The following is a 24,299-nucleotide window of genomic DNA, read 5'->3' on the forward strand; positions in this document are numbered from 1 at the left end:
ACATATCAGAGCAGTAATTATCTTGCTCTGTTTGGGAGACCTTTGGCATACCTACCTGTCACTATGGCAAACCCTCCTCCAATGGCATCATTACCCTGGAGCATCAGCAGAGCATGATTGGCTGAAACCAAGGAAATGAGCCGATTGCCACCAGTGCCCTCGCTCATTGATATGCTGCAGCGTTACTCACACAGGTCTCTGAGGGGTAAGGTAGAGCTTTACGCTATTGTTGTAGTGCACACATGCAGACACACACACACACATGTACAGCAGAGAAGACAAATGCATGGGAGTATGAAACAATCCAATTCAATCTCAAGGTGCCCTTGGAGACACAGCTCTCTTCGCAGACAGTTTAAAGATTAATGTTTTCTTTACTGACATATATAGAGAGATCATCTCCTGGCGTCACATTCTGGTGTTGGTTTTTAGCCTCAGTGGTAGAGTGGGCTTAGGGATGGCAAAATGGGGTGAAATTGCTCAGTTTTTGACCCTAGTCTTTGCTGTGAAATGAAATAAGTCAAAGCTACTGGTTGTCCAGAGGATGAATCCTGATTAATCTAGTTACGCCTTGCGCTTGAAAACATGGCTGAGTGCCAGAAACAGGGATATTAAAGATATAATATACAACCATTTGTCATCAAAATATCTAAAAACAACTATACCCTTGGGTTTTATTGTTTTGACTTGTGTACTGACACTATCCAAAATGTAAAAAAAAAAGAAGAGAAATCTCCAATTTTATTCAAGGAACTTTCGTAGCCTTTTAATTGATTGTGCTTTTACTGTGGCTACTACAGTGCCTTGCATAAGTATTCACCCCCCTTGGACTTTTTCCCATTATGTACTGTTACTAACTGGAATTCAAATAGACTTAAATAAACTTTTTCCCGTTTGATCAACAAAACATGCATAGTACTTTGGAGGTGCAAAATAAATTTTATTGTGACACCAACAATAATGAGAACAAAAAAGTTGACATCTGTTGGGTGCATAAGTATTCACCCCCCTGTGTCAATACTTGGTAGAACCCCCTTTCGCTGCAATTACAGCTGCAAGTCTTTTGGGGTATGTCTCTACCAGCTTTGCACATCTAGAGATGGAAAGGTTTGTCCATTCTTCTTGGCAAAAAAGATGAAGCTCAGTCAGATTGGATGGAGACCGTTTGTGAACCGCAATCTTCAAGTCTTGCCATAGATTCTCTATTGGATTGAGGTCTGGGCTTTGACTGGGCCATTTTAAGACATTAACATTCTTTAATCCAAACCATTCCTTTGTAGCTCTGGCTGTATGTTTAGGGTCATTGTCCTGCTTGAAGATGAACCTCCGCCCCAGTCTCAAGTCTTTTGCAGACTGCATCAGATTTTCTTCAAGGATTTCCCTGTATTTGGCTCCATCCATCTTTCCCTCTATTCTGACCAGTTTCCCTGTACCTGCTGAAGAGAAGCATCCCCACAGCATGATGCTACCACCACCATGTTTCAGTGTTGGGATGGTGTGCTCAGGGTGATGGGCAGTGTTGGGTTTTCGCCACACATAGCGTTTTGCATTGAGGCCAAAAAGTTCAATTTTGGTCTCATCTGACCAGAGCACCTTCTTCCACATGTTTGCTGTGTCTCCCACATGGCTTCTGGCAAACTCCAAACGGGATTTTTTATGGATCCCTTTCAACAATGGCTTTCTTCTTGCCACTCTTCCATAAAGGCCAGATTTGTGGAGTAGACGACTAATAGTTGTCCTGTGGACAGATTCTCCCACCTCAGCTGTGGATCTCTGCAACTCCTCCAGAGTAACCATGGGCCTCCTGGTTGCTGCTCTGATTAATTTTCTCCTTGTCCGACTCTTCAGTTTGGGTGGACGGCCTCCTCTTGGTAGGTTTGCGGTTGTGCCATATTCTTTCCATTTTCTTATGATGGATTTTATGGTGCTCAGAGAGATGTTCAAAGCTCTGGATATTTTTTTATAACCTAACCCTGCTTCATATTTCTCCACAACTTTATCCCTGACCTGTTTGGTGAGCTCCTTGGTCTTCATGATGCTGTTTGTTCAGTAATGATCTCCAACAAACTCTGAGTCCGTCACAGAACAGGTGTATTTATACTGAGATTAAATTGCAGACAGGTGGACCCTATTTACTAATTATGTGACTTGCAAATGTGACTTGTGAATGCAATTGGTCGCACCAGATCTTTGTTAGGGGTTTCACAGTTAAGGGGGTGAATACACCCCCCCCCCCCCCCCCCCTTTCTGTAGCAGGCAGGTACACTGGCGGGTCAGTGTGAGAGAGAGAGAGAGAGAGAGAGAGAGAGAGAGAGAGAGAGAGAGAGAGAGAGAGAGAGAGAGAGAGAGAGAGAGAGAGAGAGAGAGATATTTTCAGATATTTCATTGAACCTAAGTTGTGGGGGGGGGAACAGGAATCCACCCTGTACCTGCTCCCTCAGCATTGAGACTGATTTCATGTTCCAGCCTGGTCAAGTGATGATTTGCCGTAGGAGACACAGAGGACTATTCATTTCAATCTGAAACTTGAGTAGCATTTTCCTATTGATACGAGAGAGTTAGCATCATGCAGAGTCTTCCCCATTACAATCAAATGAAGGGAATGAATCAGTTCCAACCGTCTGTATTCGTCTTAAGTACATTTGGTGCAGCATGATAGAATTTAAGAAGAAAGAAGAAGATGGAGAAGGTGTATGCTCTCTACTTAGTGCCCTTCTAGTTCTGTGATGCTCCACTGTGCCTCAGACAAAAACTAATGTGCTCACACTTTCACTCCTAGATTCTGTCTCACTTCAACTTTATTTGCTCAGTTGCCATAGTTACATGATGACAGCTGGAGTTGAACCATCTTCATTACTGCTCAAATGTGACTGAAAGCAGCAAAGCCCTTTTAAATGGTCTTTGGGTTTCTTGGATTACAACTTTTGGAAAAAGTCACACACTAAGATGTTGAACATTGTATTTGTTAGATAAATACATCTATGGAAATCTACTCTATATGCTCAAATACAGTATATTCTGATGCAATCTCAGACATATGTACTTATGCCGTAATCAATGCCGTTTATTTCCTCTGTTTTATATGCCGAAATCATTTATTTAATCAAACCACTATTTCCTTTTAAAGCAAAATACAACCGTTATCACAGAGGTGAGCAAAATGTAAAACAGAATGACAACTGAAACCTGGCTGTTAGTTCCAGAAATCATAATCATGGACACCCCTGCACGCCTTCACCCCTTTATCTGTTCTCTGTAAGGTAAAAGTCTTCACAATATGCTCTGACCCTGAATCTGTCCCTGCGCCACATCTGAGGCACACGTGAGCATCAGCACAACTCGACATTATCTTCTGCGTGCGTTTTTCGAATTTGCCCCAAGGCTTGTCATATTGATTTTCATGTGGAGCTTCTAATGCTCACAGACATCAAATAAATAAATAAAGAAAACATCTGTAACCCCACCCCCCCTCCCCGTATTAAATGCATGCAGATGCTCCTCATCTGTCCTGTTCCCCCCCCCCCCCCCTCTACCTCACTGGCATCATGCTGCACTGTAATTGAGTGCTTTACTGTTACTACAGCTACTACTGCTGCTGCACTCTGCTCCCAGCACCATCCCTTCTCACATTAAATAATGCAGCTATAGCCATTGTGCAGAAACCCCCCCAACCCCCCCAGCCCCCCCAACATTCCCCCACGTCCCACAGCAGCCCGTATCAGCAGATTTCCGCTCGCTCCGCTATCGCAGAGAGTAACTATGTCCAGTTCAGCGTTTACTTGGCCAACGCTATAAACGCAATCAACCCATTTACAAAACGGCAGCATGAGATATTTGTTTTCGGATGCTGCAACCCCCCCCCCTTAAAAAAAGGGGCAGTCTGCAGACACACTCCAGTAGTTACGACACCTGCTTTTGCTGATGTGTGTGTTTGCTACAGTTGTACAGTACCCACCATCTCTCATCTGCATTAAAGATTCAAACCATTTACTTATTAATGCTTTATAAGTTTTCAACATAAACACATGAAAAGCTGTGGAAAACGCTGACACTTATCACTGATGAAACGCTTCACTTAGAAAGACTTTCAGTAATAGGCCGTAGATGGAAAGATACATACAGTTAAAACATATGCAAATGCCTCTCACACATATTTACTAATGCAGCATCAAAGCCGTCTTAATTCCTCAGTTTTACATAAACAGACACATTCATTTAATGAGTCCATGATGAAAACTCAAAATCAAACGCCTGAACCTCATTTGTGCCGTATGAGAGCAACAGCAGAGGGGAAGTTTGGTGGACCCAAAGGGATCGGCAATGGATCGTCTGTTTGATCGTCGGGACCCCCCCCCCCCCCCCCAGTTAGCTGAGCAGAGAATAAACAAGAGAACGTGAATAAGAAGGGAAGAATATGTTTGTTTTCAGAATTAACTCTCTGTGGTGTACTTGTCTATTTGGTTTTATATTCCTTAATAAAACGTGTGTTTTTATTGTTTGTTTACTGAGTCTTGTGAAGATTTTGATGGGGCATTTATTCTCAGTGATTCAGTGTCTTGCTCAAGACGCTCCAGCAAAGCCACCGCACCAAACTAAATTATTTAAAATGCACTGCTTGTTTTGAGAGATAAAGAAGCCGGTCATCAGTGCAGCTACGCCAAAGATTTCTTTAAAATGTGAAAAACGTATGCAGCATGACTGAACAATATGGCGTTTTGTGGGTGATACAATCAAATACTTACAACATAACCAAATCCCACAACACAATGGAAGCGTTTCCAGGGACAGTAAAAACTAATGAACACAGCTGGCTTGTTGTTGCCATGGTTACTAGTTGCTGTGCCTCAGTGTTGTTGAACAATGAGATAAATGCTTAACGCTGTGTGTATTTGTTTTTTGTGTGAGTATTTGTTTTTGCTGTGAGTATTTGGTTGATTTGCCAGTCTTTGTACATGTGGCAAATATTTGGATGTGTTGTGAGTACTTGGTCGTCTACCAAGTATTTTGTTGTGTTAACTATTTGCTTTTTTTCTCTTTTTTTTTTTACATTTGCCGTGCACGTGTTGTCAAATTGATTAAAATGTTTCCTGCATTTGCTATTTTGTGTGTATTTGCATGTGTTTTCTTAAACTGCAGTGTGTTGAGCTCTCAGGGACACCATGGATTTTGCTACAGGGACCTCACATTGGTTGAACTGTATTCGAATCATGATATTTTGAAGTAGTATGTGGATGAGCATGTACCTGTGGGGGAATTGAGGTTCTTTCTTGACGCGCACACTCGCATGCACAGACACAAAGGCTGAAGTCCGTTTTTGTCTTGACAGGATGACGAAGTGGTGCTCCAGTGCGTGGCCTGCATCCAGAAGGAGAACCGCAAGCTCTGCCTGGCTGCTGAGGGTCTGGGAAACCGGCTATGTTATCTGGAGCCCACATCTGAGGCAAAGGTAGGCACACTGACTCCACCGCTGCACCGTTTGATTCTCTCTGGGAACGAAAACAATCAGAGATGCATGCTGTTGGGAAGTCTCTGCTCTGCTCCTTGATAAAAAATTAACCGCTTAATTTGATGGAAGTTTGTTTTAGCGTTAGTTGCGTAATGCACTTTATTTCCGCTCCACACGTGCACACACCGACTGTGATATACTCAACAAAAGTCACATGAAGACATTTGCAGAGAAGTCAACCCCATGAAAGGATGCAACCGCTCAGGCGAGAACTCCACGGAAACCAACCATCCATTGAGTTCATCCTTGTTTGGTTCCAGCAGAGATTCAGTGAAGCAGAGCGGAGACGCACAGAAAGACAGATCAGCACATCATGAGAGCAGGAGCAACAGCTCGCGTCCACCGATGTCTCCTCCTGAATGTTTCTTGTTTCAGGGACAACTCTGTGGGCCCCGCCATCAGATGATTACTTCCTGAAATCCCGCCATTGCATGTGTCTGATGTACCGTTTCCTAAACAGTCGTCGGCTGTAATTGCAGACAGCTTTATTGCAGCACGGCCGTAGCTGTGGACACATTTGCTTGTTTTTGCTTCTCTGCGCAAAGTTTTAATGACTTAAATTGAGTTGCTTGGCTGTGTAATGAGCAGACTGCCACGCATGCAGGTTTGGAAGCACATCCCGAACCCTTTTTCCCCCTTTTTTGTCTGCGAGTGATCAAACTATCAGGCAGACTTATCTAAATGATAAGTGGCTGTTGGAGGGAATCAGATCAATTCCGATATACTCTCACCTTTCACTGGCCCCTGTTGCTCTGCTGCTAATTCGTTTTTTTCCCTGCTGTAACACCTTTTAAAAAGCAGGTCTAATGGCCTTTTTTCGGAATGAATTGTTTCTTAATCATCACGTCTCAACCATAATCCCTTACTATCACTTTGGATAAATTTTTCTCAAGATATGACAGAGGCATACAACGGCAGTGCGATAATTCTTGTTTCCCTCATGTTCGACATTACGAATGCATAAAACATTGAAGCACCCTCCCTCTTCGCTATCTTGGCGAATTCGTACATTCACCCGGGCGTCTTGTTTACATCACTGCCAATCAGAGATGCACTAAAGTCTGTGTCCACTCCAGAGTCATTTGGGGTTGAATACCGATTATACCCATTTCCATTGCAGACGGAAGCTAGTTGTTAATGGCTGTTAGTTATCAATATATGTGATTTAGAGGGACAATTCGAGAAGGCTCAACGCAATGGCACAAATGATGTCCCTCTGTTTTCATATGCAAGCGAAGATCCATTTCAACAACCCCCCCTGCTCTCCAGCATCTAGAGTACTGTATATGTGTCTGTGGTGGGGGTGGGGTGGGTATTTGGCGCAGAGGGAGTTGAGGCTTGCGCCCCATATTGGATGGTAATTATACCTGACAGGTGTGATGGATGCTCTCGCTGTCTGGCACTTTGTCTTCATTGCCTGCCGTTTTTATGAAAAGGAGTCACCGCACCTTTGGGATCAACGACAGCGACCTGGATAAAGCCCAAGATGGCAATTTAGAAGCGCCGGACAACTGGGCGCCTCGGTGAACTACTAGTAATGGGGCACGGAACCAGGACAACAGGATGGGGTTGATTTAAAGTGTGCACAGTTTAAATGGCAACATCAATCAGCCCGTGAGAAGCTGGTTGATTGTGATATACGACCAGCAGCTCTCGGCTGTGAGTGACTCAATGTTATGACCATTGCAGGATAGATGTCCACTTTCCATAATTGCGCATTTTTTTTAATGTTTGCACAGTATATGAATTCAGAAATTAGAAGAAGCCTCAACTTTTTGACCCATTGGTCTGTGGAGACAGAAATAGAGAGATGATCTATCCTTACCCATCATCCGGTGACGCTCTTCCCTTCACCAGACGATTGGTCGTAAACCAAACGTCAGGCCACAGCCAAGCTGCTCTAAAGCTGTCTCCCTGCCCTGCCTTGCAAGAGGACATCCTGACAGGGCTGGGTACTCATTATCCCCTCCAGCTCTTCTAGACCTTCATTTCACTTCCCTGCTCTCTCAAAGGAGCTCCCCTCCCCAACTAACTGTTACAGTCCTGCTCCTTGAGAGAGCAAAGGTCAGCCGTTAGTCACCCGGAAAGATGAGGGCAGGCGGGGTTGGATAGCTTTCCATGGGATCCTTTATTATAATTTCTCTACAGTGACACTGCTTGAGAGGAGGCTAGGTAGTGAAGAGGCATCCTCATGATGCTGCAACACGTTTATACTGCATACACACTGACAGAGAGAAGGATGTACAGGTGTGAGTAGTTTTACATTTTGGAAATAACTAGATCTTTTCCCTTTATTAAGGAAAGACTGTAAATAATGAAGACTAGAGGGTGAATCCAAACGATAAGTTCACTGTAAAGCTCCATAGATCTGAGAGAAAATGAGAAACCCTTTTTTACATACATGTAGTCACATTAATCTTTGTTAATATGAAAATGAGTCAGGTACAAATCTTCTCATTTAAAGGTTCAGTGTGTAGAATTAAGTGACATCTACTGGTGAAGTTGCATGTTGCAGCTGGATACCCCTCACCTCACCCTCACCCTGCAAACGAAAGAGAACCCGTGGTTACCTTGAATCAGCCTTCAAAAGGTGTTTAAGCTGGTAGCCTCCAAAGGGAGGCTACCAGCAAATAAAATGTCAACCAATTTTTTTTTGTTCATTTAAGAGCATTATTTTTGCAGGTTTGGACATATGTAGGATTTAAACCATTACAGCTGATATCTGAATTAAAGCGGTTTTCATACATGAACTCTGGAACATTGGATCAGGACATTTTCCGGAGTTTGTCTTTCACATATAATGAACGCAGCTGAAGATTGTCCGAGTTAGATACGTTAGCAACAACAGAAAAATGTCTGGAACATTCAGGAGAGGAGTGGTGCATGAGTAGAGCATGCAGAAGGCAGGACATAACGCAAATTCCTTTGCGGAAAGCACAGTGGCTTTGTTTACTGCACATTGGCCATTATCCCTTAAAGGTCATGAATCTCACTGTCTTTCCAAGTTGACATTTTGTCTTATTCTTCTCAGTGCACTGCACATGTTTGTTATGGTCAGATATTTGGTTTCTTCATGTTTCGCTTGTTAGAAACGTCATCAACTCTGGACACTTCCCTGATTTATTCTCTCATGGGCTAACTCTGACATTTCCTGTATATTTTACTCAAAGGCTGGCAAGTAAATTACAGGAGAACAGCGCTAGCAGCTGACTTGGACATTTGGGTTCTCACACACAGCCCCTCCACAAAATTCGAGTAAAATGTCTTTAGTGCCTGTTTGAAGAAGCTGAAATGATCTTGGCATCTGGGAGCGTTTCTCTTGTCTGCAATCCTGTGCATTAGATATGAATCTATTTTGCACAATCACACATTGTGTTGTGTGAAGTTTGCAAATGATGTTATTACCTGTGTAAATAGTCCAGTTGAGGAGAAGTTGGGCTATTCAATAAGGAGGCCATGGGAGGTTGTCTAGGTTGGTATCATTTATCTTGCAGCCATAGAGTGTATCTCTGCTTCCCTCATTCTGTCAGTGACGGTCCCCTTTCCTCCCTTGTACTCTCCGCCACTGCCCTGGTTTAGGGAGATGATTTGGCATCTTCATTTTTCTAAATAGTGCCCTCTCCACGTCGGGGCTCACCTGAGCACAGACTGACCTGAGAGCACTTGATCTGTTCATAAAGTGCCTTTTAATGAAAATCGCCCACTTGATGGAAACTAACTTGGTTCAAGTGCGGTGGAAAGAGCTGCAGTCAGCATGAAATTTAGGAGTGGGCATCTAATCAGAATATCCCTGTAGATTTAGGGAGCAATTTTTTTATTTTCCAGTTTAATGTGGAGGCTTTGCACGTATTGCAATAAGTTCTCTGCCCATGTTGTTAAACCCATTAAAACAAAATGGACATCACTGCTGTGATCGTTACAGGGCTTTGGTTAGAGATAAAGGGGTCACCGTCGGTCAATGTACAGAGGGATCAATTTCTGAGGCAGCTGCAGTGAAATGTTAATTGTGAAATGTTAAGCGTTGATTCCCACTTTAGTTGACTTCACCACTTCATGTGTACCACACATGCCCCACTGTGAATCATTATTAACTAGCTGTGTTTAGTATATAACCACAGTTTTTTATTGCTGTTGCATAACTTCAACAGGTACATTTTGGAAAAAGTATTTTTTTTTTTGTGACAAGAGGTCAGTGACAAGACACATTCTAATGTCTGTGTAGTAAATATGAAGTTACCACCAGCTGGAGTTAGCTTAGCGTAGCTTAGCGTAGAATGGGACGAAACAGTTAGCCTCGGCATGTGCAGCCAGGAACATTGCACTCATGCAGCTTTGACAATGAACACATCTTGTGATTTACTGACCTAACTGCCTCCAATGTTAACTATTCCCTAATTCATTATATAGTGACTTCTATTTAGAGCACTACATAGTGAGCTTAAAAAAAAAAAAAAACTCTTCCATGGACAAAACAGATTTCTCTGCGCTGGTAATGATGTCGCTGTCACAGGATTATGACATGTACAACAACAACAACGTCGGCAAGTGGACAATTCCCCAGTAAATTTCTATTTTGCACTTTATACTTTAAGGTAAAAACATGTTGAATGATCGACTTTATTTGTAGAAATAACTTGTTTGCCGCACTTTGTGCTGTGATGCGCTGCTCTGCTTCAATTTACATTTAAACGACATGTTGGGCTGTTCCTGCTGCTTCCGCTCCTCTCGTCTCCTCTGCCACGAGTGCAATGCATGATGGTAGATATTGCTCGGTTAGTAGCTTGTGGTACTTTTCATGATGCATTGTGGGTAACAATGAGCGCACTATATAGGGTAATAAAACTTCCCTAGACAATACAAATTCAGTATAGAGTCGACTATATAATGATTAGTGAGTGATTAGTGGCTTAAAGGACAGCATGAGATAATGCTTCAAAGGTTTTATTTTTCACAAATGAATAGAATACAAATATATTGATTTTGTGTTTTTTCATGTAATGCAGTGGAAATTATGTAAAGAATTCTTTATAAGTTTCTATCTAAACTAGCGCTCAGTGAGAGACGAGATTTATGCTTTGCTCTCGTCTTCTGATTGAGGCTGAGAAGACAGTTGCATTTTTATAGTCTTTAAAAATGTGCCTGATTCAGCTTGAAACCATTACATTTAAGACACAGAGGAGCATTAGACGTTAATTAAATAAAGCCTTAGAAAATCCCTCTGTGGGAACTTTCTGCTGTGTTGATTTTTAATTGGAGGCCCGCTCTTCTGTTTGTTGCAGTATGTTCCTCCAGACCTGTGCATCTGCACCTTTGTGCTGGAGCAGTCTCTGTCGGTGCGGGCCCTGCAGGAGATGCTGGCGAAGAGCGGACAGAACAGTGAAGGGGTGAGTGATGGCGCACACACATGCTAACACACGCACACGGATAAGAAACACAATCCACACTCTTCATACACCCATCCCCTGAGTGTATGTAATGAATGTTCACGTGTGAATCAGCTCAATTGAATATTTTGAACCTGCTCAGTGGTTGTAACGAGATCAATGGGGAACGTAGTTGTTTCTCAACTTTTTGCCCATTTGATCATCATCAAGCCTCGAAGGAAAAACGACATAGTTTCAGCCGAAAAGTTCACAATCAAAGAGAAAAGCTGAATTATTGTTTTTGATACAATAAAAGTAAATAGGCATGTACGGTGGAGAGAATGTGCACATGTTATGAATACTACGTATCTGAATTTGTAATCAACACTCATTCACTGTATTTTCTGCTCCTGATATTGTTTTAGTTGTCTTCTTGCAAGTGTGTTTCCTTCTCTCTCTCTCTCTCTCTCTCTCTCTCATTTCTGTGACAGATGTGTAATTCTTCCATCTTTATCTTCTATTTTCTGTGTATAATCTCCATCTCCCGCATGATAGACACGCGGCCCGGATCGATGGGTATGTTCGTCACTCAGACCATTTCCCCCTCACTCCCGATGCATGACGCAGTAGATTAGTCATAATACCTCTCCCCTCGACTCGTTCGTCTGTTCTCATGCTCTGTGGCCTTCTTTGTCTCGTCTAGTACAACACGTCATCGCTCAACATTTGTCTTTACATCTGAAATTGTTCGAAATCCTGAGTTATGCAAACCCAAGTGTTTTGAAATAACGAATGGCGGTATAGATTTCCTCTGAACTCTGGGGTGAGTAGATTGTGGTTGAGCTCCCCTGCCGAGCCGACAGAGACAAATAGAGTTTGCTGTAGACTTTCCAATAAGGTTTTCCCACAGATATCAGCGCTCACACATCTCACCCTCCACTGCTGGAGAAGTGGAGCGGCACCGATGCTGGATTAGTGTCAGATTAACATTAGTATCGTCCTCGGATGATTCAGATGGATGTTCGTTGCAGTTTCATTTGTTTCACCCCCCGCTCATAAGATAGCTCTCATTTGTCACAGCATCTTCTTCTCCTGGTATTTGGCTGTATTCTATGGGATGCATTGAGATGATGCAAACAGCGGAGATCAAGAGTTCTGCAATAAGACAGAAATTGATCACGACTCATTTCGTTAGAAAGAAGGACTTGGAGTCTTTCTTGCTTTTTGCCACTTCACCTTTTAAATCCAGAATTTCCATAAATCTACAGTTCTTAGGGCTCATATTCATCGACTCAACGTCTGAGGTAAGTGGATGTGTCAGAGCTGGAGCCGAACCTTCTCTGCAGAAGAATGACGGGAAGTAAAGTCCATTGGTTCCACCGCCGTTGCCGGGGATGTAGGAGCTAGACAGCAGGGAATTATGAGCCGCAGCAGAGAACAAGGGTGCTCAAAGGATTAAATCCTAAATTCAAGCTCAAATACACATATTAAACCGTCTAGCCGCACTCCTCTTGCATCAACACCTTTTTAAGGTCATAACATCAGACTTAAAGTCATTCTAAAATTAAATGGCGTGTATTCTTCTGCTATAACATTATAAATTTACTCTGCAAATCCCTTTTTTTTTTTATAAATAACATCTATTGGATATATCACTGCATTGTTTGTCCAGGTACAGTGAAGGTTCATAGACCATTTAGTTTTAACGTTAATAAACACATTGGTTCTGATGGTTTCTTTTCCTTTTTCTGCCCAAAGACCTCAGACACTATTCACTGGCTTGGATTGGCCATTTTAACTGTGTTACTCCAGTGCCTTCTCACCGCTCACGTTTATTTGTTTTTCGATATCGTGTGCCTATTCATCATTCGTCGCCTGCGCCGAAATGTCACTGGAGGAAGCGCCATTAAAGGGGAAATGGAGGTTGAAAATGTCTCGGCCGAGTCGCCGAAATCAATACGTCATTGAACAGACGGTCTTATCAATAGACTGTGGCTGGAGGAAAGCTTCGCTGTTTCAGCCGGAAGGCACAGGTGACGCGGAGGGGACCTGCGAGGACGGCACGCTAACAGCCTCTGCAAATGTCAAACCCCACTTAGCTCGGTATCCTCGAGCTTAAACATGTCTTTCGCCTCATACAGAATGCACTGACCCGTTTGATTCGGGGTTGATTGGTCAAAAGGGCGAATGATGAAATCAGTCAGTCCGAGAGACGGAGCTGCTCTGACGACCTCTGCTGTGCTCCTCTGCCGTCACCGTCACCTCTTTGTCTTTTAGCTCGTTGTCAGCCTGTGGCTCTTCTTAGTATTTTATTGAGAGAAGCCACAACACTGCAGCCACACACACACAGACACACACACACACACACACACACACACACACACACACACACACACACACACACACACACACACACACACACACACCTAACCCAATGCAGGGCTCGCACACCAGGTGGCTGCGTCCTGCTAAATGTCACGTCTTTAAACTGTTGTCACTTGTGGTCACCAGCCTACAGCCCGTTTCTTCCCTTTTCAATTCTTTGTTCCAATCGTCCTTCTCCTTCATGGTTCGATGAATCAGGGCTAATGCTTTTTACAGTGCAGCTGAAGGTGTATCGCATTTAGTTTCTCCACATGTAGAGGAATCTTTTCCCCACTGATGTGAGCCACAAATTTACCCTCGCTGTGAGACACTGCTCAGCCACAGGATAAGGGAGCGAGCCGGGGACCGGAGTTTATTGGTTGTGGTGGTGACTGCAGCTAGATGTGCCTCGCCGCATTAAGCTCAGTACCTCAGCCAGCATACAGCAGTCGCCAGCAGCACAGAAGAAACCTAGAAGCCGGTGCTGCAGTCTGCACGACACAACTGCATCAAATCACAGGCCGGCTATTGTCCCGGCAGCCAATCGAGAAGGGAGGGAGAGAGAGGGGGAGAGAGAGAGAGAGAGAGCGAGGGGAAAGAGAGGCTGTGTATATGGTGGAGTCTCTGCCATGATTCATGTGTCTCTTGGAAGGTACATGACTATAATTTTGGACAAATCTCCAAAATGGACATTGCTCTGTCACGTGCGTATCATTAGCATACTGCAGTGCTTGTAGTTTCAGTTTACCGTGACATTTTTATGGTTAAACTTGGCTTTTTGGCATTGTTTCAGGGAGGATTTCTGGATCTCGTGCCAGTAGCCTTGCTTTGTAAAATGCCAAAAAGTGGCAGTCAATTTGTTTTCCATGTTTGCTCCTTGGAGGGTGATGATTTACAGTTTAATGATGTGGCAGAGGCAAGACGGTTTAGGAGAACAACGACAGTTCTTTCTGAATAACGACACTCTTTCTTACCTTAATGCTTCCTAGAGGCTCATAAGGAAGGTGAGTAACTTGGGAGATGCTTACCGAAGGCAAAACAACAAAAACTCCTCTTTATACCCCTCGCATCTCTACCAACAGAGATATCATTTAATCCCCCCCTCCTGCATCTTAACCCTAAACCCCATAAGCGGCGGAGTCATTCCCTGCTAATGTTGACATTGCATCGGAGACTGACAGTAGCTGTGCATCCTTCCCACATTCCTCTAGTGGGAGTGCAGGAAAGATGACCCCGTATCCTGTTTCGCTCAGGGATACAGGTGCCAGACACACCATCTCCTACGGCAGGTCAGATTGCATGTCTTCACTGACGAGATGGAGTCTCAAACCCTTTCCCAGGAGACATGCGCACCCCCATCCACCCCCCCCCCCCCCACCCCAACCTCCCATCGTTGTCGGCAGGGTGACAACAACCCTCGCTGAGGTCAACGCCCGGTGCCAGAGGTCGGGTGTAGATCGAAGCACTTGGAGGGACACCACTGGGGCTCTGCTGCTCGGAGCCTGAGCTGACATGTGACCTATTATTTGCCTTTTGTTTTTTTCTGCGTTTGACGAATCTCTCTCTAGGCAGCGCAGAGTGGCGGACACAAGACTCTCCTGTACGGACATGCCATCCTCCTGCGCCATTCCTTCAGCTCTATGGTAAGAGCTGAAACCCATCAGTGTCATGAAAAAGACATTTCAATATCACAGTAGCTGGACAAAAACATCACTATATGACAGTCACATTAAAAGCAGCGCGTGAGCAAGGTCACCTGCTTGGAGCGCGCACATGTGTGTGTGTGTGTGTGTGTGTGTGACAGCTCTGTCTCATGTGGTTTGATGTGTGTGTTGACCACAGTACCTGGCCTGTTTGAAGACATCAAGGTCACAGACGGATAAGCTGTCATTTGATGTCGGCCTGCAGGAAGATTCAACAGGTAAAAGAAAAGCTCTGGCACATTTTGCCTTTATCCTCCTCCTTTTTTCTCCTGTCTTTCCTCCTCGCTGCCTCCACCTCTGTTCCTTTGTCTGGCTCTTTCAATCTGTCTCTCTCCCTCTCTCTCTCTATCTCCCCCTCCCTCCCTGCATCGTATTTGTTCATGATAGAATTTCACTGTGTCTCTTCAGCCTCTTGGTTAATTTTCCCAGTGGAGCTCTGTCGACATACAGTGTGCTTTTTTTGTCAGTGCTGATTACATCTCTGCAGCTCACTTGATAGTCCCGTTCAGTATCTTGATTCCTGGAAATTACTTCTCATTCCTATTATTATTTATTTCATGCCTCACGGTAAATGTGCAATTGTTGCAATGGTGCTAGTTCTCATTCCAGCATCATTACCTTATGATGAATAACGAGGATAATTAGGAAATGACATGGGGGTGTTTGTTTAAATTAAATATGGAGACAGCATATATTCATGTATGTGTTTTTGTGTGCCATCAGGTGAGGCCTGTTGGTGGACAATCCACCCTGCCTCCAAACAGAGATCCGAAGGAGAGAAGGTGCGCATCGGCGATGATCTCATTCTCGTCAGCGTGTCCTCAGAGCGATACCTCGTGAGTTCAGCCATTTAAATACTGGACACCACAGCTTGTGTGTTTGCATAATGTAGAGGTCTTAGTAGGAGCATCAAGTCTGCTTCCCCTGATGTGACAGAATTTCAGATTATCCCAAATCCTGTTCCCACACGCTTCATGCTCCCTGTGACCCCAGGAGTCCTTCTGTCAGAGGCAACAACCGTTTCCTTCTGGATGACGACAATACTGCTCACACTAATCCATCCATCCATTCGCTCAATAATCTATACTTCTTTTCCTTTGAGGGCCCTGCCTCTCTACCGGCTGACGTCAGGCCAGATGTGGTTTAAACCCTCTAAGGGTTGCTGCCCATCATCACAGGGCTTACAAACAGAGACAAACCAGGTTTACATTCACCTAAGGGCAATTTAAACCCCATACAGACATGCTATTAACATCTGTCGTGAATGATTCAATTACAAGTACAGGTTCAAATGCACCTATGTCCTCAATCTGTCCTGAGATCAGATCACTTGGACCACAGTTTAAAGGTTATTTTACGCTTTTCAGTGTCCATACACTGATTTGTTTCTGGGCACGATGGCAACATTGATCTCCTCATAGTTTCTGATACTTGGTCAAATCTTTCACCACAACTGAGCACGTTCATTCATCCCCTCCTGTTGCACAGACACACACAAACATTGGCACCGGACACATCTGTTAACCCAGACTGGAGAAATACATAATTTAGTCTTCACAAGCACAAGTAACACAATTATTATAGTTGAGTGGGGAAGTGAGATCTGATCACAAGTGGCCACAGGGGACACATTAAAGACACATTTTATTACCAGGGGTGAACAGACGTTCTCAACACTGCCCCCCTATGATCGGATCTCTCAGGACAGATACTGAACCTCAAGTTGCCCCTGATGTCTGCCCACAGTGTTTGATAGAAAAAGCACAATATATAGTAGTGCTGTACGAATGTGTGTGATTAGAAAAATACTGATATACCTAACACACCGACCTGACCTTGGCCTTTACTCCTATTATACCACTCTGTCCTCTCAGCAGTGTGCTATGTAAACACTGGGAAACATGTTCCCTGTGATCCATGGATGATTCCCCAAACTTTCAAGACATCTGTTTTCAGCCTCCAGGTTCCCTCATCACTCAGAGATCAAGTGGAGTTTTCCTCTGAATCAGCGATCACAGAGAGTTTCAAAGTTAACCTGGATCTTGTCTTGTCTTTTTACAGACTTTTTAAAGGAGATATATTATGCTCATATTTACGTTAATAATTTTAATTTGACTCATTAATTGAAAAGCTTTACATGCTGTAAAGTTAAGCAAACAAGTAATTTTTCTCAGACTGTTTATTGCTGCTTTTCAGCTTCTGTCTGAAACACTGGCTTTTAGCTCCTAGTCTGCTCCGATTGGCCAGCTGGCCCACAATGTTGTGATTGGTCAGCTGCTCCCACACCTTTAGGAAATGTTGGCCTCTGCTCTCTCTTTACCTGGCTCAGTTAGGGGGTGTGTCCAACTAGCAGCTAGGTGTGGATTGCGCAAATTGGGGATGTTGTGATATTATGTGACATCACAATGTTGCAGAAAGAATTGTCAGGACTACCGTGGTGTTTTTAACTTTGAAATCCTTTTACATACACAAAAAAAACTTTATAACACACTAGAGGAAAGAAAAAGAGAAAACGATAATATGTCTCCTTTTAATATAATATTATTGTGACATGTTCATGGGGATGAATCCTTTTATTTTATCAACAACTTTAAGACTTTATGGTAAAACAATGCAGGTAAAATTCGTCATAAAACCATTTTAATTCTCCATCTTTGACACTTAAGTTCATGCGCTGTCACTTGTATGGATGTGCACAAGTAAGTAAAAGGTGTGTCCAATCTTTCCCTGTGTCCCGCAGCACTTATCCATCTCCAATGGCAACATCCAGGTGGATGCCTCCTTCATGCAAACCCTGTGGAACGTCCATCCCATCTGCTCTGGCAGCAACATAGAGGAAGGTAGAGACTTCAAACAAACTAAAACAGCCTCCGGAATGTCTTCACACATTTCCCCACTGGTTTTTAAAGTTTGCAGATTTCGGCAATCATAACGAAAAGTAAAATGCATGGGAATGAGCAAATACATTTTAACAAGGTTTCAACTTTCTTCTAGTTAGTCAATTAAAAGCCCCTAAGATTCAATACATCTCCTTTATTCTTATAATAAAAATCATCCCATTAAGCATTTGATGATCTCTTGTCTTAAATGGTATATCTTTGTGGCTTTGACTGTGCTGACCATTGATGCTTGTTGGTAGATGGAAGGGAAATGGACTTCATGAAACCACCTTAAATACAAAACTCTGTAACTTTATAACCCATTGTTGTGATCGAGTTGTACTTTACTAGCTTTGGATAGTAGAAGAAACAAATACAGAAATCACATGTCTCGAGTCACTCTAAATCCTCTGTCCTCCCTCCTCTGATAGGCTACCTGCTGGGTGGTCATGTGATGCGGCTGTTCCATGGACACGACGAGGTCGTGACCATCCCAGGATCAGACCAGAGTGAAGAGCGGCAAAGGTACAAAACCCAGGACGCGTCCAACAAGCATGTTTGCATTACAATTCTTCACGTTGCACACACAAATCTACCTCAACTGTGAGCTACCTGCGGAACAACAGCATCCACCTCACCTCATAAAAACGCCTGTGACCAGAGCAACACATGGCTCTCCAGGGAGCCAAAATGGCTCCTGGGTTATTTTTATCTCTGCAGCTCACACACACTCAGCCACACACACAGTCTGTCTATTTTTAGAACAGAGCATGGCAAATACGGTGGGCGGGACTAGATATTAATTTCCAGCTTTGACTTTTCTCCTCCCGCTGTCCTTGAAATTCAGCAGAAGGAGCTTGGTTTTCAGATGTCTTACATTTTTATGGGGCAGATCAAACACACTCCAAAATGTCAGGAGGGGGGGTGATGAGCGACTCCTTTTATCTTTGGACCCAGTCACCCATATCACTGATAAACAGTGTAGCTGTGAGTTATCAGGGCACACATGTCTCTGTTTGAAGGATGCTGTGCTATAGTCTGGAGAGTATATACAATACAGTGTGTGTGTGTGTGTGTGTGTGTGTGTGTGTGTGTGTGTGTGTGTGTGTGTGTGTGTGTGTGTGTGTGTGTGTGTGTGTGTGTGTGTGTGTGTGTGTGTGTGTGTGTGTGTGTGTGTGTGTGTGTGTGTGTGTGTGTACGTGTGTGACTGATTAGAGAACCCTCCCAGTGAATATCACCGTGACAAATGAGAGTAAACAAGTGGTGTTCTTCTAAGCCAGGATGAATGACCTTGACAGTATCAGTGGTGGCTAGACAGTTAAAGCCTCAGCAGACAGACAGACCGCCCACTCACGCTCCTCTCGCATCCCCAGGATAGTCAACTATGAGACGGGTAAAGCTGGTGCCAAGGCCAGGTCCTTGTGGAGGATGGAGCCACTCAGAATCAGGTGGGCCGTGTTTCACGTCATCTGTTATCTGTTCCCTACCGTCCATTTTCATTTTTCATTTTCCATCACTTTTTTTTTCATCTCACCTTTTGGTCTCTGTCTGCCGTCTTCACTTTCAATTTTTTTTCTCTCTACAGCCCTTTGTCCTTTCTCCCTCTACCCCACCTTTGATTTAATGCTGCACTGTGCCCTCTCCGTCTCCCCACTCTCTTTTTCTCTCTCCATCTATTTCCATGTTTTTTTATCTTGGCATTTTTAAAGGCTCACACGGATGCAGCCTTTCCTTTTATCCATTTCACTAATTTGAAAATATGTCATCTTTTCCATGTTTTTTGACATTGTTGTTTTAAAGAGAAATTATCTCATTAGAGATTCAGCTATAACCTCAGCCAAGGAGGTTATGTTTTCACCCCGTCCATGTGTTTGTTGGTTTGTGAACATGATTACACAAAAACAAAACTAACAAAACGAAACTTGGTGGAAGGATGCGGTATGCGATAGGGAACAACCAATACAATTTTGATGCAAATCCATATCAGGGGGCAGATCCAGGATAATTCTTTTCAGTTTTTCACCATGTTTCAAGGAAATAATTGATAGATCTTGGTAAATATTTTTTTTAGCACATTAAGGGAACTGGTAACCATGAGTGTGTCAAATTTGGTGCAGCTTGATTGAATTTAAGGGGACTGTTGGGTCTTGGCGGCTGCATGAGCTCCGAGTGCCTTTGAATGCCATCCCAGTTTACTAATTATTCTACCACATGGCACGACAGATAAATAACTGCTTGTATAGATGTTTAGATCAACTAATCAGCACTAGCATTGGTATGTCTGCATGTGTGCTTCATATTAACATGTCTGTGACCTTGAACAGCTGGAGCGGGAGCCACATCCGCTGGGGCCAGCCTTACCGGCTGCGGCACCTGACCACCGGCCACTACCTGGCGCTGACTGACGACAGGGGGTTGGTGCTGCAGGACCGGGAGAAGTCTGACACCGTCTCCACAACCTTCTGCTTCAGAGCCTCAAAGGCAAGCGCACACACACACACAGACACAGAGGCACAAACACACAGAGACGCACTGTATGCCCTTGACTCCTCGCTGTTCCTCAAGGTGACCTCACACCTCCATCATTAGATGCCACTGAGAAGGCGTTACAAAGGATCTCCTCTCGCCCTGCACAAATGGGCCGCCCACTATTGTCAGACTGGAAAATCTTCACCTTCTTTTTTTTTCTCAAGGACAATGAAAATCACAAGAATCATTGGACCACCGACAGCGATGCCATAGAGGTTAATTTAGCTGATCTCGCGGAGTTGAAGTGACCGTTGAGCTGTAGTCTGTGTAAGGGAGTTCTTAGATAAGGCCAGAGATTGTGAGGCAATTAGTGACCCCTCCAATGTGAATTTAAAGCATATGCATTGTAGCATGTAAGTGAAGTCATTTATCATTGGACTCATGTGGACTACAGGTTGCATTTATTCTAATAGCCGAACACATGCCGTCCTATTGTGTTGTACAGTCCTAAACAGCAGAGGCGGTTAACATTTGGTCAAATCTGCATGCTGTATCTTTCTAAGTGCACCTGATTGTCTTGTACCAGCGTGCTCATGCGTTTCACACTGACAGCTTTGACGTTTTCATTTCCCCCCTCCCCTGTGCAGGAGAAGCTGGAGCAGAGCCCCAAGCGGGACATCGAGGGCATGGGGGTGGCAGAGATTAAATACGGGGACTCGCTCTGCTTCATCACGCACGTGGCCACGGGACTCTGGCTCTCCTATCAGGCACCTGATGTCAAATCGGCCCGTCTGGGTCCCCTCAAGAGACGAGTGAGTGGAGATGCCCACGCCGTTCTGTCTTCTACTTAGAATGCAAAGCGTATACGGAAACAAATGAAATTAACAAATAAATGAGATACCTGCGGGCATCTGATTATTTCCGGGGTAATGAGTTGATTGAGTTAAGATGACTGTCTATTAGTGTGTCTCTACCTCGACTAAGTGTAAAATTGGTCCCTGGGCTACCGTGGCAGAAGTTAAAGAGGTGTGGGTGAGATAATGTGGGTGGTATCGTGTCTGTAATGTCAACACAGCCAGTTAGCCTGTAGGGTCAGCACCTGTGCTCCAGACATTATGGCTCAGTGTTTGTTGATGGTGACCTTTTTTCCTAATATGTTCTGCTAACACACTCTGTTCCTCTCTGTCGTCCCCTCTCAAGGCCTGTCTACATTCTGAAGGTCACATGGATGACGGCTTGACCCTGCAGCGATGTCAACACGAAGAGTCCCGCGCCGCACGCATCATCCGCAACACCACCCTCCTCTTCAACCGATTCATCAGGTGCGATGAATTCATCGCTGGCTCACAAATCACCCAATTAAACTAAATTACAGTCCACGTTCGACTGTAACCACTTTATAATGGGGAATCTGCAGAAGCGCCACTCTAATGATGATAAAACAAAGAATCCCCCGGAGTCACCTCATCATCAAATGATAGCTGAGGTCTGAAAACCAGACAGCTCAAAGCCCCACAGACTCTCACGCAGTCCACAAAAATCATGACGCAACATCCCTCCAGATTGGGAACGCACCCATCGGAGAGTCGAGCTCTGTGAGGTCTGACTGAGTGGGGTGCCAGTGCCCCTGACAGCTCACTCAGTGGGCCAGTCATGAGTCTCCCAATTGAAATCATTGCAGAGGTGTCTCGGTGGGAGCCGTGGAGCATGTAAGTGGATAATTTCCGTTCTCTTATTTGTTATCAAACACCCCGCTTGTCCCGTGGGTCGGGCTCACCAGCCCTCATGGCGGAAACATGTGAGAGTCTGTCAGCCCCCCCCCCCCCCCCCCCCCCGCGGCGGTGACACATACATCTCCCCGCACCCCTCCCACGTGTACAACAGGAGCTATTTTTAGCAGGCCAGCGGAAATCAGCATTTCAGCTTGGATGAACCTGTGGGCTAAACATTGTTAGTCATCGCAGCCTCTCCTCAGGTTTACACAGCCTCCCAATAAGAGAGTATTTACCGCAAGTGTAACATATTTGAAGAGTATGTTGAGAAACACATACGATAAGAAACCTCAGTGTGAGCCGCCGACGCGTTTAATCAAGGTTTTAATATTGATGTGTCTGTCTCCCCCTCCCAGAGACCTGGACTGTCTGGGCGTGAAGAACAGGGCACTGGTGGCCCTGCCCATAGAGGAGGTGCTCCAAACTCTCAACGACCTCATCACCTACTTCCAGCTCCCCGACGCCGAGCTGGAGCACGAAGAGAGGCAGATCAAGCTGCGCTCGCTCAAGAACCGGCAGAACCTATTCAAACAGGAAGTGAGTGTCTCCATCAAAGAAGGCGCAGGAAACCAATGGTCCATAAAATATCACTCAACGATACCACGAGCTGCCCTGCAGGGATACAAATATTAAAAACCCAGAGTGAGGGGCTGTGAATAAGGTCATTTCAGTAATCGACCGAAAATAGGAGCGAGGCGAGAGGAGCGGCAAAGTTGCGAAAGGCAAACTATGTGAAATCAATTGGTTCTTTGTGGCGAGTTTCAATGCCATCCTATTTGGAGGCGGTGCATTTGAAGGCGTCAGCAGTTTTGGTGCTATAAGTTTTTCCCGAGGCTGGCACGGGAGCACTGAAGCTTTCCGCTAAGCCTCTCGGACCTAAATTGCTTTCGTCAATTACAAAGTGTCAGCTGCCGAGCTGAAGGGGGCCCTGCGATGTCAACTATCCAAACTCTTCCTAACTCTTAACACTGTGTCACCGTTTCCTCAGGTCAACATACATGGATGTGGATTAATGTCTTTTCTTTTTTACAAACATCATAAAATATGGTGGTTTTAACATTTTAATAATTATTCGTATCGCAGCAATTCATCTTTCATCATGTAGCTGTCTTTTTATGTTAATGCACCAAAATAGCAGGTCCCTGTCCCACCCCCCCCATATATTACATTTATAAGGCCAATTTGTCACTGCAGACAGCTGACTCGTGATTTTTTCTGACATTATAAATCATCCGCAGTTTTAATTTAGTCTCTTCACGCCCTCCATTTAGCATATCTGATCACTATAAATAATTCTCTGTGGCATAAATCGCTGTGGTATGTCCACCGAACCGCACAGGAGGGAGCCGAGGGGCTGCGTCTAGGATGGTCAACTAATTTAATAATGCAGAGAAAGATTGAACCATGGATGTAAATATTCCACATGACTTTCTTCTCATGTTTATATATGAATAAATCAGGATCTCATGGCGGATGATTGTGTATTTCCAAGGGCATGCTGACTCTGGTGTCCAATTGTATCGACCGTCTGAACGTGTACAATAGTGCCGCCCACTTCGGGGAGTGTGCTGGGTGCGAGGCCGGTGTAGCCTGGAAAGACATTCTGAACCTGCTGTACGAGCTGCTGGGTAAGGACAGAGTCCACCACTACACACACACACACACACACACACACACACACACACACACACACACACACACACACACACACACACACACACACACACACACACACACACACACACACACACACACATGCAGTGTGTGTACATACACAAGCAAACTCACACACCAAAAAAATAAAAAAGTCCCGACTGTAATCAATCACAAAGACATGAGTCGTCGTTTGAGGATAAAGCAGCTGAGAGCGCGGCGGTTCACTGGTGATGAAGAAGTGTGCTGACCTGGTATTCAGAGTCTCCTCCCCCTGGAGGACTCAATTCCGAGGTTGCCAGAATTCAAACAGCTTCACGAATACACACGTGCACACAAGATATACACCTCATCACTAATACATACACACTGTTGGGGGGAAAACAACTGCATACAAGAGGAGTCCAGTTTATGTAATGAGCTTCCAGGGCAACAGCCTAGCAGTCACACACACCCTTACACACACACACACACACACACACACACACACACACACACACACACACACACACACACACACACACACACACACACACACACACACACACACACACACACACACACACACACACACACACACACACACACAC

The 24,299-nt window shown here is 44.4% G+C and overlaps 1 protein-coding gene across 1 annotated transcript in view; it reads left to right on the top strand.

Moving 5' to 3' along the window:
* The window catches only part of LOC128451115 (ryanodine receptor 3), a 114,877-nt gene that overhangs the window by 20,744 nt on the left and 69,834 nt on the right, over positions 1 to 24,299 (top strand). Inside the window, exons 2-15 of the mRNA XM_053434887.1 lie at positions 5,327 to 5,446; positions 10,786 to 10,890; positions 14,802 to 14,876; positions 15,076 to 15,154; positions 15,660 to 15,772; positions 17,677 to 17,776; positions 18,247 to 18,340; positions 19,189 to 19,263; positions 20,140 to 20,300; positions 20,927 to 21,096; positions 21,485 to 21,606; positions 21,928 to 21,934; positions 22,438 to 22,593; positions 23,549 to 23,684. Coding sequence (XP_053290862.1) covers positions 5,327 to 5,446; positions 10,786 to 10,890; positions 14,802 to 14,876; positions 15,076 to 15,154; positions 15,660 to 15,772; positions 17,677 to 17,776; positions 18,247 to 18,340; positions 19,189 to 19,263; positions 20,140 to 20,300; positions 20,927 to 21,096; positions 21,485 to 21,606; positions 21,928 to 21,934; positions 22,438 to 22,593; positions 23,549 to 23,684 — 1,513 coding nt within the window. The remainder of the gene's footprint in view (positions 1 to 5,326; positions 5,447 to 10,785; positions 10,891 to 14,801; positions 14,877 to 15,075; positions 15,155 to 15,659; positions 15,773 to 17,676; positions 17,777 to 18,246; positions 18,341 to 19,188; positions 19,264 to 20,139; positions 20,301 to 20,926; positions 21,097 to 21,484; positions 21,607 to 21,927; positions 21,935 to 22,437; positions 22,594 to 23,548; positions 23,685 to 24,299) is intronic.

Source organism: Pleuronectes platessa, chromosome 11 (genome assembly GCF_947347685.1).
Source record: "Pleuronectes platessa chromosome 11, fPlePla1.1, whole genome shotgun sequence".
In the NCBI taxonomy this organism is placed as follows: Eukaryota; Metazoa; Chordata; class Actinopteri; order Pleuronectiformes; family Pleuronectidae; genus Pleuronectes; species Pleuronectes platessa.